The sequence below is a fragment of the Rhinopithecus roxellana genome, chromosome 9, assembly GCF_007565055.1.
Source record: "Rhinopithecus roxellana isolate Shanxi Qingling chromosome 9, ASM756505v1, whole genome shotgun sequence".
Lineage (NCBI taxonomy): Eukaryota > Metazoa > Chordata > Mammalia > Primates > Cercopithecidae > Rhinopithecus > Rhinopithecus roxellana.
Window position 1 is genome coordinate 64,192,815 of NC_044557.1, and position 16,345 is coordinate 64,209,159.

General features: G+C 35.3%; 1 protein-coding gene across 3 annotated transcripts in view; it reads right to left on the reverse strand.

Moving 5' to 3' along the window:
• Positions 1-593: 593 nt before the first annotated feature.
• RNF19A (ring finger protein 19A, RBR E3 ubiquitin protein ligase) overlaps positions 594-16,345 on the reverse strand; it is a 54,585-nt gene continuing 38,833 nt past the window's right edge. For all 3 annotated transcript variants that reach the window (XM_010374168.2, XM_030937764.1, XM_030937763.1), the window contains exons 4-10: positions 13,849-13,993; positions 12,701-12,863; positions 8,240-8,354; positions 7,573-7,734; positions 5,076-5,289; positions 3,376-3,519; positions 594-2,763 (exon numbers count right to left, since the gene is read on the reverse strand). In XM_010374168.2, the coding sequence (XP_010372470.1) occupies positions 2,073-2,763; positions 3,376-3,519; positions 5,076-5,289; positions 7,573-7,734; positions 8,240-8,354; positions 12,701-12,863; positions 13,849-13,993 (1,634 nt within the window). In that variant the 3' untranslated portion in view covers positions 594-2,072. The remainder of the gene's footprint in view (positions 2,764-3,375; positions 3,520-5,075; positions 5,290-7,572; positions 7,735-8,239; positions 8,355-12,700; positions 12,864-13,848; positions 13,994-16,345) is intronic.

Sequence of the window (16,345 nt, forward strand, 5' to 3'; positions counted from 1 at the left end):
TTGGGCTACAAAGTGAGACTTCATCTCAAAAAAAAAAAAAAAAAAGAACAAAAAAAAATAGTATTTTCATGAAGTATTAACTATATACCAGAGAAACTGAAAAACCATCTATGTATTTTACAGAGGCTACAAGAATAGAAAGCATCTGATTACAATTAGCTTGAATTTAAATGGCTCCAGTTTCATAATCTAATGTTGCTAGAATAGAATCTCTTAAAACAGTCTTTTAAGATCTTTTTACTTTTTTCCCCTTTTCCCAAGTTAGCTGATCTTTCCACTTTTCTAAGATGAGGATTTATAATACTGATTTCTCTTCACAATTTAATGATAGATATATTTACTCAAGTTAAATTCAACCAATTTACTCAAAAAAATTATGTTGATGTATATGGCATCTTTTCTTCTGGTGGAAAAGCAGGAATTAGGAAAAAAGGGTAGTTTCTAACACTGTTGAAAAGTTCAGCAAATGCTTTCCTTTGGGCTGAGACCAAAAGGCAGAATAATCACAAAGGCCTGCAATATTTATGAATACTACCACAGGGCCAATGAATATTCCCATTCTTATAAGAAAACACTTGTGCACACACCAGAAGGCAGCAACACATTAGTATTTACATTTATTTAATGTATGCAGTTTACACACTCATTATTAAACAAAATTGGAATGCAAACAAATATACAAATACCATAAGCATTATCAAATAAAATAACTGGCACTAGTGTTATAAGCATATTAATGGACCTGGTAAGGAAAAGTGATGGAAGAAGACTGCAGCCCATGGCATTTTTCTTTTTACCAAAAGAAAACGCTCAGTAGCACCATAATGGTAATACTTAAAAGAAATACATAAGATAGAACATTTTAACTGCTATCATTGAGGTTAACCTGCTTTTATTTAAGTGAATTATACAGGAAATTAACAGTACAGGCAGTATTTTGGCCAACTTCTGCTTATGTCAGCTGAACATTGTCCATAAACAAAAGCAAAAGAAAATAATGCTAATCATACATGGACCTTTTGTACTTGGTACAAGCTCTGCACCGTGCTTTGATTTCATGGTTGGAGAAGATACGCATGTGTTAAAAATTGAGGTTATGTAAAGTTATTCACTAAAGCCTGAGTGTGTCTTTGGTAGGCTAATACTTTTTCAGCATTATTATTAATCACATTCATGTTTATCTATTTCCTGTATTTTTCTATATAATCCAAGGTGACCAGAGAAGACATGGAAAACAACACAGCAAAATCCTCAAATAACTAGGCCATTAAAACCCAGTCAAACCCAAAGGCACCAAGAATCAATGGGGTACAAATTTCCCCTTAGAGAAAGGTGGTTTTTTTGTAATACTTATAACCTAATGGGACTTTATTTTGTAGTTTTATATATCTTATTTGTTGCTGTCATATGCTTACTTACCTTTACATTTTTCCTCTAAGATGGCATCAACAATATACAAGATAGAGTACCAGGTATTTCTATTTCAAAGTTGTGCAAAAACTGCCACAATCTTGCTCAAAGTGTCTAAGTATCCAAATGGTAGCAAATGAGCTGCTTTAAGCTTTATATAACCACATTGCATATGAAGAAAAAAAATGAAATTTATACCCAGATATAAATAGAAATGTTACAAAGAGTATCATATACTGAGAGTAACCTATGCAGTTCCTTTAAACTTATCTCTTAGTGGTTTCAATAAAATATCACTAACCACTTATCCCTAAAGCCTCAAGTTTTCATTTGAATGCTGTAGAATTGCATTAGTATTTTATATTGATTATAAATTAAGACCAATTTCTATCTAAGCATGTGCTTCAAGCAATGTTTTGTGGCAAACACACAAAACATGCTTTGCTCTTCAAATTTATTATCCTTAAAATAATGCACTTTTAAAGCCTTCATTTCATAGTTTGGTAACTAAGATCCACATGACACACAATGCCTTGCTGAACACAGAAAATGATAATGAAACCTGGCTTTTGCTGGTAACCTGAAACTTAAGAAGTCACATGTAGTTCAACCAGCTCGAAACACAGTTGTACAGTGGTAATTATTTTGCAGCATTTATGGGCCTAAATTTCAGTCTGAATTGCAACTTTTAATTCCATTGTCTGATGTGAGTGGTTGTTATTTGTTTCTTTTAGTGTATCACCAAAATATAAATCAACATTAGGTTTTATTCCATTTTTACTATGTTCTTCAGCAATATGATTCAACTGTGGAACTTCTGAACAGGAAGCAGTTTGGGTAACCACAGAAATGCTACACTGATGTGGGGAATTTTCCAGACGGTCATTTTCTACCTCAGGAAGAATGTTAACAGTAGCAAAGCGGGTGTGATAATCACTGGAACCATGACTACAAGAAGTTTTCATACTTTCTAGGTCAGAACAACTAAATTCAGAGAAATGACTAGAGTGGGAATCTGCTACAGAAGGCATACTGTCACTGAGGGATGGAGCCTCAAATTCACTTGAGTTCGTGCTTTGTTGTTCTAACAACTGTGCATCCATGTCCTCTCTTGTCTCATTTATCTTCATGTTACCCTTTTTCCTCAATTTACCACTTTTTGATTTTTTCCCTGCTGTTGCTTCTTTGGACCACTTGGTGGCACTAGATTTACCTTCAGGCAAGCCACTGGATGAACCACCAGCATGACTTCGGGTGGCACTGCCATCATCCACACTACTGCTTCCACTGTTGTGCCTGAATTTGGATGGCTTTGACTCAATATCTACTTGCACTTCCATACTGTTGCCTTCTCTGAAAATATAAGAGGAACAAATACAAACATAATTGCTGACTTCTTTTTGTTCAGATGACTGGGGGCAGGGGTTTCTGTGTGGAAAATTCAGACTATACATAAGCTATGAGAACATCTTAACGCAGGATATGTCTACTTAAAAAATGTACTTGATATAAGAGAACTCTTTATAATGCTTCAATTTTTTAAAATAGTAGTAAATACATTTATTGCTTATGTTGTTCTAGACACTATGCTACTTTTTTTTAAAGAACAGCTTTATTCAGATATAATTCTCCCGTTTAAAGTGTACAATTCAGTGATTTTTAGTTGTGATCAGAGCTGTGCAACTATCACCACTACCTAACTTCAGAACATTTTCATGATCCCAAAAAGAGATCTTGAACCCATTAGCAGTTAGTTCCCATTCTTCCCTCTCCCAGCCCTTGGCAACCACAAATCCACTTTATGAGCTATATAGATTTGCCTACTCTGGACAGCTCACTGTTTCCTTTTCTCAGCGAACTTAACAGTTGGTAGTCACTTTTCACTGGTAATCTGTCTAATGATAGGAATTATTCCTTTTAAATTAATTTTAAAAATACTCGATTTTATAACAGTTTTTTCCTTACTTGTCCAATGGGATGTAGGAATTCAGAATGGATCCTGCCATTGCTTTGGTGCTGGCATTATCACTAACTGTTCCCAAGCTGACTGTGCCAGATTCTCCACTTAGACTGTACCGTTCTTTCTGTACATCTGCTTGTACTTCCAACCTTAAAGGGGGGGTATGAAATCACCAAAATTATATTTAATATCAGCACTACTGTAATATGTATCTTTAAATAATTCAGTTAAGAACCCTAGTAACCAGAAGCTATTTTAGGAACCATTTTTTAAAAATTTCCTTTTATTTAATTTAAATTCTACTGCAGCACACTGCATAGTACCAGTCATCCAAATAAAATGGGAAAAATTAGCTGTCTGCCAAGTAAAGTAGTAATAAAATAACACAAAAAAGACACAAAGGATTTTCACTTAAATGTACTCCATTATTCTCACTCAGGATACGGCACTTTGTAATGTTTCAATGCAAAACACAAAGTTAGAATACAGTATTAATCATTAAACATGAGAGACCAATGAATCCAAAAATCCTGGGCATCTATATTAAAAAATAGCTCTATAAATAACACCTGCCTTTTAATATTTTATTTATTTATATATATTTTTAGAGACAGGGTCTCGTTATGTTGCCCAGGCTGGTCTCAAACTCCGGGCCCCAAGCTATCTTCTCTTCTTGGCCTCCCAAAGTGCTGGGATTATAGGTGTGAGCCACTGAGCCCAGTCAACATTTGCCTTTTTAAAAAGAGGTAATATATACCACTATAATGTAAGAGTTTGTATTTAAAATACAACCTACCTAAAAATAAGATAAATATGTCAAATTTATCTTTTAATTCATGTATTCTCCCCTACATTTAAAAAAGGCAAGGCTATTAAGCCTAAGTGAAAAATAGTGAATTAAAGAGAAACAGGGGAAGATAATTTTTCCTACTTATCTATATGGCTATTGATAAAACACTTGGTGAGAATAAAGTAAGCAAGCATTAATACATAAAAGGACCCTAGCTGATGATCCCGGTCCCGGTTCACACATTCCTGGATGTCCTGACTCCACCTGTTCCCCAGGACTCAGCCGAAGTCCCATCTCCTAACATCCGGCTGTTGTCACCCACAGAGGTAAGATCTAGGCTTAAGTATTGGCTTTGCTTCAATGTCTATTGAAGCAGCTGCAGCAATGATTTATAATACAAAATCTGACAAGGACAGTGAAAAAAATTGGCAAAATGTTATTGCTTAGACTTAGAAACCTACCACCAAATTTTTTTCTTTTTTTTTTTTGAGATAGGGTCTCACTGTCACTTAGGTTGGAGTTCAATGGTGTGATCTCGGCTGACTGCAACCTCCACCTCCCAGGCTGAAGTGATCCTCCTACCTCAGCCTCCCGACCAGCTGGGACTACAGGTGCATGCCACCAAGTCCAGCTAATTTTTTATATTTCTTTAGTAGAGACGGAGTTTCGCCATGTTGCCCAGGCTGGTCTCGAACTCCTGAGCTCAGGCAATCCACCTGCCTTGGCTTCCCAATGTGCTGGGATTACAGGCGTGAGACACTGCACCTGGCCCCAAATTTCCTTTTTAACAGTACTATTTTGAACCTCGACATAGTAGGGTTATATATAATCATCATGCTTTATGTTCAAAATTCTCACCTAATTAATAATTTGTAGTTACCAGAAGGCAGAACCAAACCAAACCAAAACACACACCTGTTAAAACAGTTTACCATGGCACTTCCTGACAGACTCCCCGTTATACTGGCTCCAGCTAGTGCCATGGTGCTGGCCGTTTCACTCAGGTTGTCTCGGATGGCTCCTATTCGATCCATGTGGCTTCCACTTGCACTCAAACTGCCAGTCAGCCCACCAACACTTCCCTCCCCTATGCTCGGGTTGTGTCTTGCTTCTGCTACTGATGTTGTGTCTAAATGCAAATATTCCAAAGAAACTAAGTAAGTATGATTATCAATTTTCTCCTTCTTAAATTCCTCCATGATTTCAGAGAGGGCATTTTATAAGGTATAAAATATACACAGACATGGAAAAATATTTTTTTTCAGGCTAGTCCACTAGAAGCAGTGGGAAAAGAGCCAACAATTTTAAATGGTCACTAATTTATTTTTTCAAAAACCCAGATTTAGGAATTCTATGAAGAATCTGTTAAAAAATATAGCTGACTTTAGAGGAAAATTATGTGACAATTTTCATTAAGGGTGTCATTTAAAGAGCTTATTACTCTCTAAGTCAATAACAATAGGCTAAAAGTTGATTTCTAGATACATCCCACAGTTCTGTCTACAAGCTATTATTAAGATGTGGTAACACTATGTTCCAATTTTACAGTACCTCTCACACATTTTGTATTGAAGGAGTCATTTATTTGCACCAATATTTGAGTTCCTATTATATACCCAATCACATGGTGATAAATGCTATGAGGAAAAATACAAGAGAGTAAAGGGGAGGAGAGTGATGAGAAGTGCATGTACGTACATGTCTGTGAGCCATTTTATATGATGACAGAAGGCCTCTTTAATAAGGTAATACTTGTAGAGACAAATGAAGTAAAAAAGTGAGTCATGAAATGTTCTAGGGAAAGAGTATTCCAGGCAGAGAACTGCAAGTTTAAAAGCCTACAAGTAGGAGCATGCTTGGCACCCTCAAAAATCAAGCAAGAATGGTATTAAAACAGGAGGGTGACAAGAGATGAGCTCAGACACATAGTTGGGGCAGATCATGTGGGACCTTTTGGGCTATGATAAGGACTTTGGATTTTCTTCCCCAGTACAGTTAGAAGCCACTGGGGAAGTTCTGAGCGTAAGAAAGTCATAATCTGACAGGGTTTAGACATGTGACTACGGCTGCACTATGGAACAGTGAATAGAAGCTGACAAGTTGATATAACAGTTAAGAGGCTATTACAATAGCCCAGGAAAGAGGATAGTAGCTTGGTCTAAGAGAAGGGTAGTGAAGAGAGTAAGAAGTAGTTGGATTATGGCTAAATATTGAAGGAAGCAGCAGAATGTGCTGACAGATCAATCAGATGTAGGGTAAGAGGGAAAAGAGGGAGGCATTGTAAGTGAAGGTTTTTGGTCCAAGCAACAGGAGGAATGGAGAAGCTACTTATTGAGTTAAAGAGGATGGAGGGAAGAAGAGATTTAAGAGCAAGGAATTTGGCTGTAGACAAGTTAAGCTTGAAATTCTTGTCAGACATTCAAGTGCAGATTAAAGAGGAAACTTAGACATGCAAGTTTGAAGTTCAGGGGAGAGGTCAGTCTATATATTATTTAATAGATGAGATTATCTAGGACAAAAGTGTAGATACATAAGAGAAGAATTCTGAGAACTGGGCTCCGGGTAACAAACATTTAGAGGTCAGAAGAGGAAAATGAGCCAGCAAAGATGAATGAGACGGAGTGGCCAGAAAATACGGTAAGAAGTGGTTTCCCAGAAGAAAAGTGAAGTATTTCAACAAGGGCAGAGTCTCTACCATGTCAGATATACTGCTATATTAAGATGAGGACCAAGAACTGACCACTGTATTAGGTTACATGGAGGCCACTGGTGACTCTGCTTTAGTGAATAGTAGAAATAAAATTCTGGAGTGGTAGGGACAAAAATCTGATTGAGGTCAGTTCAAGAGAAAATGAGAGGTAAGAAAGTAGGCATTATCTTTACACATCTGCCTAATTATTTCCCTATGACAAATTTCTAAAATAATAATTGCTAGAATACAGAACATGCACTTTTTAAAAAAGGTTTATTGACATACTCCTACAGACAGTCTATGAAGGCTTTTTTATTCTTCTTAATCTTTGCTTGTTACTGTCCTAATTCACATTTCTTTGAATAACATTGAGTTGAAGATATTTTTGACTTATTGGTCATCCATATTTCTTTTATGAACTGTATTCCTCTTCATATCCCTTACTTAGTTATTTGTAATGTTTCAGGCAAAATTTAAGATGAAAAGTTTATGATATCTAAGATATTATATTCCAATTAGAAGTCAGGTACCCAGAATTACCCCCACCTCTTTCATCCATACTCCTCATTGGCAGTTTATTCACTGATGTACTTCTGAATGAATGCTATTAGGCCTAGTAAAAGGAGGGCAATGGAAATTCTGACCTGCATGTTATATCTGGCCTTCCCAATACTTACACTGTTAATAAGCACATTTTCTTCCTTTGCTTAAAGGACTTACCTACAGCTGTGTTAGTTCCACCAACATTTATATCATTTTCATCATCAAATTCAATCCTGACTCCTTTTCCATTGCCTGCTGAGACTCCACAACCTCCACTTCGACAAAGAGAAATGGGAACAACGCCATAGACATAAGCTAACATAATAGGAACACCAATACCTAAAGAGAAATTAAATCAGTCATTACAAACAACAAAATAACTTACAGAAACATGAGTTTTAGAAAGTCCTTTCAACAGAGGCATACAGAGAAAAGTGCCAGGGTTCTGAAGAATTGGCTGGAACATTTGCCAAAAGTAGAGTTACCCAGTTGTTAGGCAAATTCAAGGTTCCCAGCCTTTCAGGTAATGCACATGAGGAGAAAAAGAGAGAGATGTAAACTTTTCTCTTTTGAAGTGCCAGGCCTCTGAACTGTACTTGGGGTGGAGTTGGAGCGGAAGGGTATCAGCCACTAACAATTTACCAACTACTTTAAGGCTAGGCTCTTGAATCTCTAATACTTTTAACCAAGGAAAGACTTACTGTAGGCTCAATTTAAATTGTCCTCAAATTAAAAAACAAAAAGGTAAGTCTTATCTTCAAACACTTTGCTTTTAAAAAATCTTTCCATAAAACTTGAACTCCATAAAATTTTAGGTAATTAGTACTTTCCAGCATGTTCTTACCTACAGTCACCGCAGCTACCACTGGAGACACGATTACAGACAACGTTACACCACCTGCTATGGCCAAATTCCGTTTGTGCTTTGAAACATCCTTGCCTTCATAGCGATTGTGAATCTTGAATTAATAAAAACAGGGGTGGGGGATTAAAGAGAAAATACATTACAATTTAACTTAGTTGAAAAAGACCTATACTTGCTAAAGTGATTTTTCATAAAAGTTCGTAGCTGAGTATCCTAGTTCAAGGTAAACCTACTAGTGTCCTTAAACTATTAGTATATTCTCACAAATAATTTGCTCCTTTTTAATAAATTGCTTTAGACAGTGATTTAATGGATTTTACTTTGTGCTTAATTTTAAAAGTCTTGAGTAAAAGTAGTCTTTATAATTTTAATCAAAAGTAGTGTAATTATGTATTGAGCAAAGAGGAAGAAATTAAGATTTATTATTTTGAACACAGTTATGAGTTACATGGTTCACTAACAGGATAATTCTAGCATTCTAAAGGTTTCTTTCTAAAGAAGATTCTCTAAATGGTAAAAATTGGCTTCTAGGGAAGGTTTCTTTTTTAAAAATTGACCTTAAAAAGCAGTTCTAATAAACAAGTATGAATAAACAGTATTATTTTTTCTCAGATCCTTTTTATGAAGACAAATATTGACAAATGACTCAAATTCCAGGGCTTTCATTTATAGCTCAAAGTAAACGGCAGAGAAAGAAAAAAGATGATAAATAATGGCTACCAGAGGACAGGATTGAATTCACTCAGCAATCTCTGTACAGGACAGGTGTTAATAAGTAGAATTTGATATCATTATAGAAGCAGTGATTAAAAAGTGGCTTGTGAAATTACATGAACTTTGAGATCTTTATTTTCATGGTTTGCAAGGGCTAATAAAGTACATTTTCCCCCCTGTTTCAAGACAAATTCAAAACAGCCTCAAAAGTATGTGGACCCTCTAAAATAAAATGACTTATAAACAATATTACAGGTGGGACTTATAAAATAATCTATTATTACATGGTATAATACCTTTGGCCTTTGGAAGGCTGTAAAGTATGATGAGTGTTATGGAAAACAGTGGAAAAGTTGGGGTGGGAGGTAGGTGATGCATGTATGGGACAAGAAACTTTTCTATTTCCTAGTCAGAATCCCATTTCCCAGCACTGACTAGAGGTTCCTTGTCAATGAGCCTCCTCATTTCCCTACACAGTCCATGCAGGCAGAGATGGCAGACCTTCCCAAGGTACCTTTCATTATCCTTCAGCACTGCAGCTAATTCCTGCTCCTCCCCACTCCCACTCCTGGGAAACTTAGCACTGAAGAAGAGAAAAGGCACAACGGATGGAGCAGACTTGCAAAGGCAGGCTACCAAAAGAAAGGAGTCTTCTAGAAAATTTTTCAGCCTCAAGCACCAATGTTCGACTACAGTGATCACATCATTCCACTATTTCTGTTTCAACTTAAATTTTCTGTTTACTATTTTTTGCCACATTCTCTACTTTTCATTAAGTGAAGGCTCAGCTTTTGGGTACTTTATTGACTTAGTAGGTTTTCCTGGGCTGATTGGGATCCCAAAGCATCACAGAACATTATTTCAATGGAAAATTAATTCATTCATTTACAAATCTTTGGATACATGTTTAAAAAAAGGAGACCTGTAACTGTACCCTATGACCTAAACAATGAGGTAAATAATCTCTCCTCTATAAATTATTTGTAGGTACATGTGGTACAACAGTCTCTCTTTCCCTTCTATTTCTAAGTACCTGAATAAATAGTTTTGTTGGCCGGGCGCGGTGGCTCAAGCCTGTAATCCCAGCACTTTGGGAGGCCGAGACGGGCGGATCACGAGGTCAGGAGATCGAGACCCTCCTGGCTAACAAGGTGAAACCCCGTCTCTACTAAAAAATACAAAAACCTAGCCGGGTGAGGTGGTGGGCGCCTGTAGTCCCAGCTACTCGGGAGGCTGAGGCAGGAGAATGGTGTAAACCCGGGAGGTGGAGCTTGCAGTGAGCGGAGATCCGGCCACTGCACTCCAGCCTGGGCGACAGAGCGAGACTCCGTCTCAAAAAAAAAAAAAAAAAAAAAAAAAGTTTTGTTTTCAGCAAAACCTTGATTTGAATAACTACATGAAAAATTATAATCAGCTACTATATTTTGAATTTTTTTATTTTCTCTCTCTTTTTTGGAAATAGGGTCTCTCTCTCTGTGTCGCTCAGACTAGAGTGCAGTGGCACAATCACAGCTCACTGCAGCCTCAACCACACAGGCTCAATCAATCCCACCCCAACTTATTTAGTAACTGGGGCTACAGGCACGCACCACCACTCCAGCTGATTATTTAATTTTTTTGTAGAGACAAGGTGTCACACTGTGTTGCCCAGGCTGGTCTCAAACTCCTGGATTAACGCAATCCTCCCACCTCAACCTCCCCAAGTGTTAGGATTACAGATGAGTGAGCCACCACACACAGCCCAACATTTTTTAAAGTTCAAGTTTACTACTTAAAACCTTCAGAAATAAATATGTGGCTTATAAATATGTTTGTCATCAATCCCAAAACTAATTTTTAAGAAATAGTATATGTTATTTTTCTGATTATAAAATGTAAGGTGAATATAAAAAATTCAGCTGTTATACAGAAGAGGATCAACCTCATTCCCAGTGTGGTCCCAGAAGTTAGAAACAGAAATAAATGAAACAAAAGGAAACAGATCTGACTCAACATAAGAATTTTGTAACAATTAGTAGCCATTTTACAACACAATGGGTTGCTTCATGAGTTGGTGGTTTCCCCATAACTGAAGTTCCCAAATAGCTAATGAAACTTAATCAGGGAACTCATATTAAGAATTCATGCCTCTGAGTTCAAATCTCAGCTCTGCTTCTGTGTAACTGAAGATATATCACATAACCTTTCCTAAATCTCAATATTTTAACACACAGAGACCAAAATATCGAGGTTGCTGCAGGGTTAAAATGAGTAAAAGTACATACAACACCTATGACACGGTATGAAAACCTTTAGAGCCTTTTCTTATTTTAGAGATAGAATCTTGCTCTATCGCCCAGGCTGGAGTGAAGTGGCATGATCATAGCTCACTGCAGCCTCCACTTCCCCATCTCAAGCAATCCTCCCACCTCAGCCTTCCAAGTAGCTGGGACTACAGGTGCATACTACCATGCCCAGATAATTTTTAAATTTTTCGGAGAGATGGGGTCTCACTATGTTGTCCAGGCTGGTCTTCAACTCCCAGCCTCAAGTGATCCTTCTGCCTCAGCCTCCCAAAGTGCTATGATGACAGGAGTAAGCCACCATGCCCTGCTTGTTAGTTCCTTTTTTTTTTTTTTTTTTTTTTTTTGAGATGGAGTTTTGCTCTTGTTGTCTAGGCTGGAGTGCAATGGTGCAATCTCAGGTCACTGCAACCTCCACCTCCCGGGTTCAAGTGATACTCCTGCTTCAGCCTCCCGAGTCTGGGATTAGAGGCACCTGCCACTATGCCTGGCTAATCTTTTTTTGTATTTTTTTGTAGAGATGGGGCTTCACCATGTTAGCCAGGCTGGTCTTGAACTCCTGACCTCAGGTGATCCTCCAGCCTCAGCCTCCCAAAGTGCTAAGATTACCGGGATGAGGCACTGCACCCGGCCTGTTAATTCCCTTTTTAAAAATTGCTATCCCTTTGTTCTGCCTGGGTACAAGGTTGGGATTAGATAATTTCTTTTTATTTTTTAAAAAAAGTTTTAATTTTTTTGATCTTCTTGGATACCAAAGAAAATTTCTCTTTTTTTTCTTTTAGTTGACTCCTACTGAAAGTTTCTTCTCAATACAGAGATTCCATTAATTTAGGCAACAACAGACTTCTTAGGACCTCATAAATTATCCCATTAATCCTTAACAAAAGAACTATTTGCTTAGTTAATGAAATATAATTCATCAATTAGAGGCCAGTGGTACTCACTAGTGTGTGGACTTTCACAAGATTCTAATAATTTGCAAAACAGCGTATTTATTAATAGCAGTAATCCAAAAAACAAGCTTTGAACTGCAGCAGAAGTAATTCAAGAACTGGCTAATTACTTTTTCCCTGAGGGCATGTGTTATTTAGCTATTAACTTTCATTAAAAAGATCTCATAGACCTGACCTTACAAGGATATACCTATAGAAAAATCTCAGGTGTGTATCCTTCAATATTTTATACTCAAAGTTTTATAATATAAACATACTGAAATTTTCAGATTCAGAACATTTTAAAGCAAGTCTGCTTTATACATATTTATATAAGCTTGCCAAATACTAAACATTTATGAAAAAAGTAACTGTTTTATACTGAGGAAACTAAAGATACCCTTTGTCTAAAAAAAAAAAAAAAAAAAAAAACCCAAAAATCATCAATACTAAAAGAATACATCTAAAGATTTAGAATATCATAATGGACTAACAAGAATTATGCATTTTACCTTGCGGCCCACATACACAGGAATGCCAATAATCATTGCAGGAATAGCAATGCCAGCTATTAAAGCGATTCCGACAGGAGCACCAACCAGTGTTCCCAGCTGCCACAATATTTTCTTCTTTCGGCTCCAGGGTTTCTTCCCCCAAAAAGTACATCCTGATGGACTAATGGAAAAAATTATAATGTAAATAACTGCTGCAAAACACCACAATAACAAATTAGTACAATATATTAAAGCAATGACTATTTTTAAAAACTTCTCATAGTTAGGAGTTTTTTTCCCCTTTAAATTCTGAGTTCATTAAACTAAGGTAAGAACCACTATAAATTATATTAACAAGGTACTGATATATCTTATTTTATGTTATATTTTATTATGTATTATATATTTATTATATTATAATTTATATATAATTTAGATATTATAATTTATATTATAATTTATATATTTTATTTAAAAGATACTGATAACTGAGATTCAGGTTAAAAATTTATCCCTAGTCCTCCGTTACCCTCAAACCCTTAAGTCAGTTTTTTAATAGTAAATTAATGCAAAACATATGTATTTTTAGGCATCAATTACCTGATTATATCATAAACTCACTCTGTAGCCTAAATGATAAAATTTATATATGGGAAAATTCAATGGAAGTATAAGGTAAGAACCACCATAAATTATATTAACAAGATACTGATAACTGAGATTCAGGTTAAAAATTTATCCCTAGTCCTCCATTACCCTCAAACCCTTACATTAATTTTTTAACAGTAAATTAATGCAAAACATGCTTATTTTTAGGCATTAATTATCTGATTATATCATAAACTCACTCTGTAGCCTAAATGATAAAATTTATGTATGGGAAAATTAAATTAAAGTATTTATGGTTTAGCATAATCACACAGGGTATTACATACTTACCAGCATTCTAGTTTAACAAAAACAAAAAAAGGAAATACCCATTTCCTATTTTGACTAGTTATTAATTCCAAATGACTAGCATAATAACTTGGTTTCTTTTAAATTTATTTAACTAGAATAAAACCAATCCCTTTAAGTATCTTATAAAACTCAAATTTAAGACAAGTTATTTTGTCTTACAATATAAAATTACATTTACATATAAATAGCTCCTCCTATAAGCTTACCTTAGATAATGTAAATCTGAGATCTCCTTCATACACAACCAACAAAACTCACAACCACAAACAGCACATGTCATGTGATTGCAGCTCCCATCATTCATCTTTATTATATAAGCAGCACATCGTGGACATGGCTTTATATCATCAGCTATTGGGAACATAGACAAATCTATTAGGCATATAAAACCGGTCTAAAAATAACTTCTGGCAGTTTACCAATTGTAGTACTGCCAAAAAATCTTAAGATGTAGATAGTTTGTTAACTCATAGCCTCAGCCTGCTGTTTTTAGCATATAAAGCATTTTTTCTTCCCTTCTAAGAGAACATATTTTACATTAAAATATCAAGTTATAAACATTTTTTAAACATAGTAGTGAAACAATGAGAACAAAGAATAACAAAAGAATAAAAAGAGAAAGGAGAATCAAGGACAGCTCTAGCAAATTGTGAACTATGTAAAGTTTGTCTTTGTCCTGGTCCCACACAAGTCTTCTGAGTGGTAGTTCCTGGTTCTAGAACTTTTCTAACCATCTTCCCTTAATTCAAATGTACACGTTCTGTATACTATTCCTTTAGTGAATGAACACTAACAGGAGGTGACAATTTGATATTAATCTGAGGTGCTATATCCAAAGGACTATGAATTTATTTATTCTAATTACATCAATTATAAGCACTATAAGAATAGTAAAACAGGTATCTTTAGAAAAGCAGCCTTTTCCCAGTATTTTACTTCACACGAAAGAGAGATGGACCTTGCAAAGAATCAGTACCCAAAATACAAGGAAGGAAGGAAGAGATTAAGGAAGAGTCATATGGCTATAAATGTTATAAACCATGGAAAACAGTTTCAGAATAAAAGCAATCATTGTTAGTTATGCTCATGACTTTTAAATTAGTTGTGTTTATCCTTTTTATTCATTTATTCACCCGTTTACTCAACTGTTGTTGGTATATGCTCCTTGTATAATAATATGGTTACAATGCACAATGGTGTCACACAGTTAAAATCAAGTATAACATAACTTTAGGAAAATTATAACTATTTTGCATGTTGGCATCCGTTTAAATAGCAACTTGTAACAGCTATATTTTTCAACTACTCACAGTCTAGTAAAGATATTTATAGTGCTAACCACTGAATCTAAGTATTTGCTCCAATGTCTTACATTATAAAGCATTAAACTATATTCCATTCTTTCTACAAGTTTTATGGTCAAACTTTACCTGTGCTTTATCAGTTAATTCAGGTTTCCTTAGTGCTTCTTCTAGGACCAAAGATTTTTTTTTTTTTTTTAACTTAAGATCTGGTCAATGCTCACAATTAGTATTTATTTTAATGATTCAAGCAATTTTCAACAAACTAATACTCTAAGCAGCCAGACCAGACAATTGATAATTACTAGAATATACAAATTAGAAATATTCATGTCATGATTTAAATGATAAAAGAACACAAAGTCTGCATTTAACAATTTTAAACATTGGGGTATGACTAAAAAAAGCTGGCTTTTATGCCTGATACAACACATAGTATACCAAATTAAAGAAATGCTAATCCTATCCGCTTAAGCAGCATGTTAATTGATAAACTTTCTCATACCAGAGTATGCTCAAGTAGTAGGTATCTCAATAAGATGGGGGAGTAAAAAGACTCAAGCTTTGGTACTGATGCATGCAATCTTTGGAACAAACTAAGGTAACATCCCCATTTATTCCTATGGTTCTAAAAACATAAAAAAGCCTTTTAATATGCTAAAATTACACGTTAGAGAATTAATACCACAAGCAATGTATTTTTGATAGGTCTCTATATACTTATACCCACATCTTTCACTCTCTATACTTATTTACCTATGAAAGGCTGTTTAGTTTGCTTTGTGTCTTTCCTCAAAGCAACAAATTAGGAAAAATTTACTGTGCACATTATAGGATGACAAATTTCTCTCCAAATACTCTCATAATGCAAAAATGCTAAATGAAATTGTTTAAGGTCAGTTGATCCCCCATTCCCCAAGAATCAATTAAGCCACAGTTCCCTCATATGAAAAAGCTTCCCATTTCTATTTACAGTGTTTGGCTAAGCTTTTGTCTTCTTTATCTTTTTGTTTACTGCTAAAATATGGGCCACTGTCATATTAAGAAAAAACAACAGGTTACAAAACACCATGTCCTCAAATGTTAACAAAGATTATCTCTTAGGGTGGTAGTGGTAAGGGGACATAGGCAGGAGTGGAGAGCCAATTAAATAGTTTATTTTTATAAAATGGGAAAACTACAGTAACAAAAATGAAACATACGTGGTTCACTTAAAATTTAACTCCAAGTGCATAAACCTGGTAGCTATAAGAAAGAGCCTCAAGTGGATGCACTACTGTCACAATTTAAAGACAAATATAAACATTATACTATAAATACTGTATTATTTTATAAACACAAATATTAATGTACCTTATGTAACTAAGCACACATTTATCTTCAGTGACCAATTAGGGAAAAA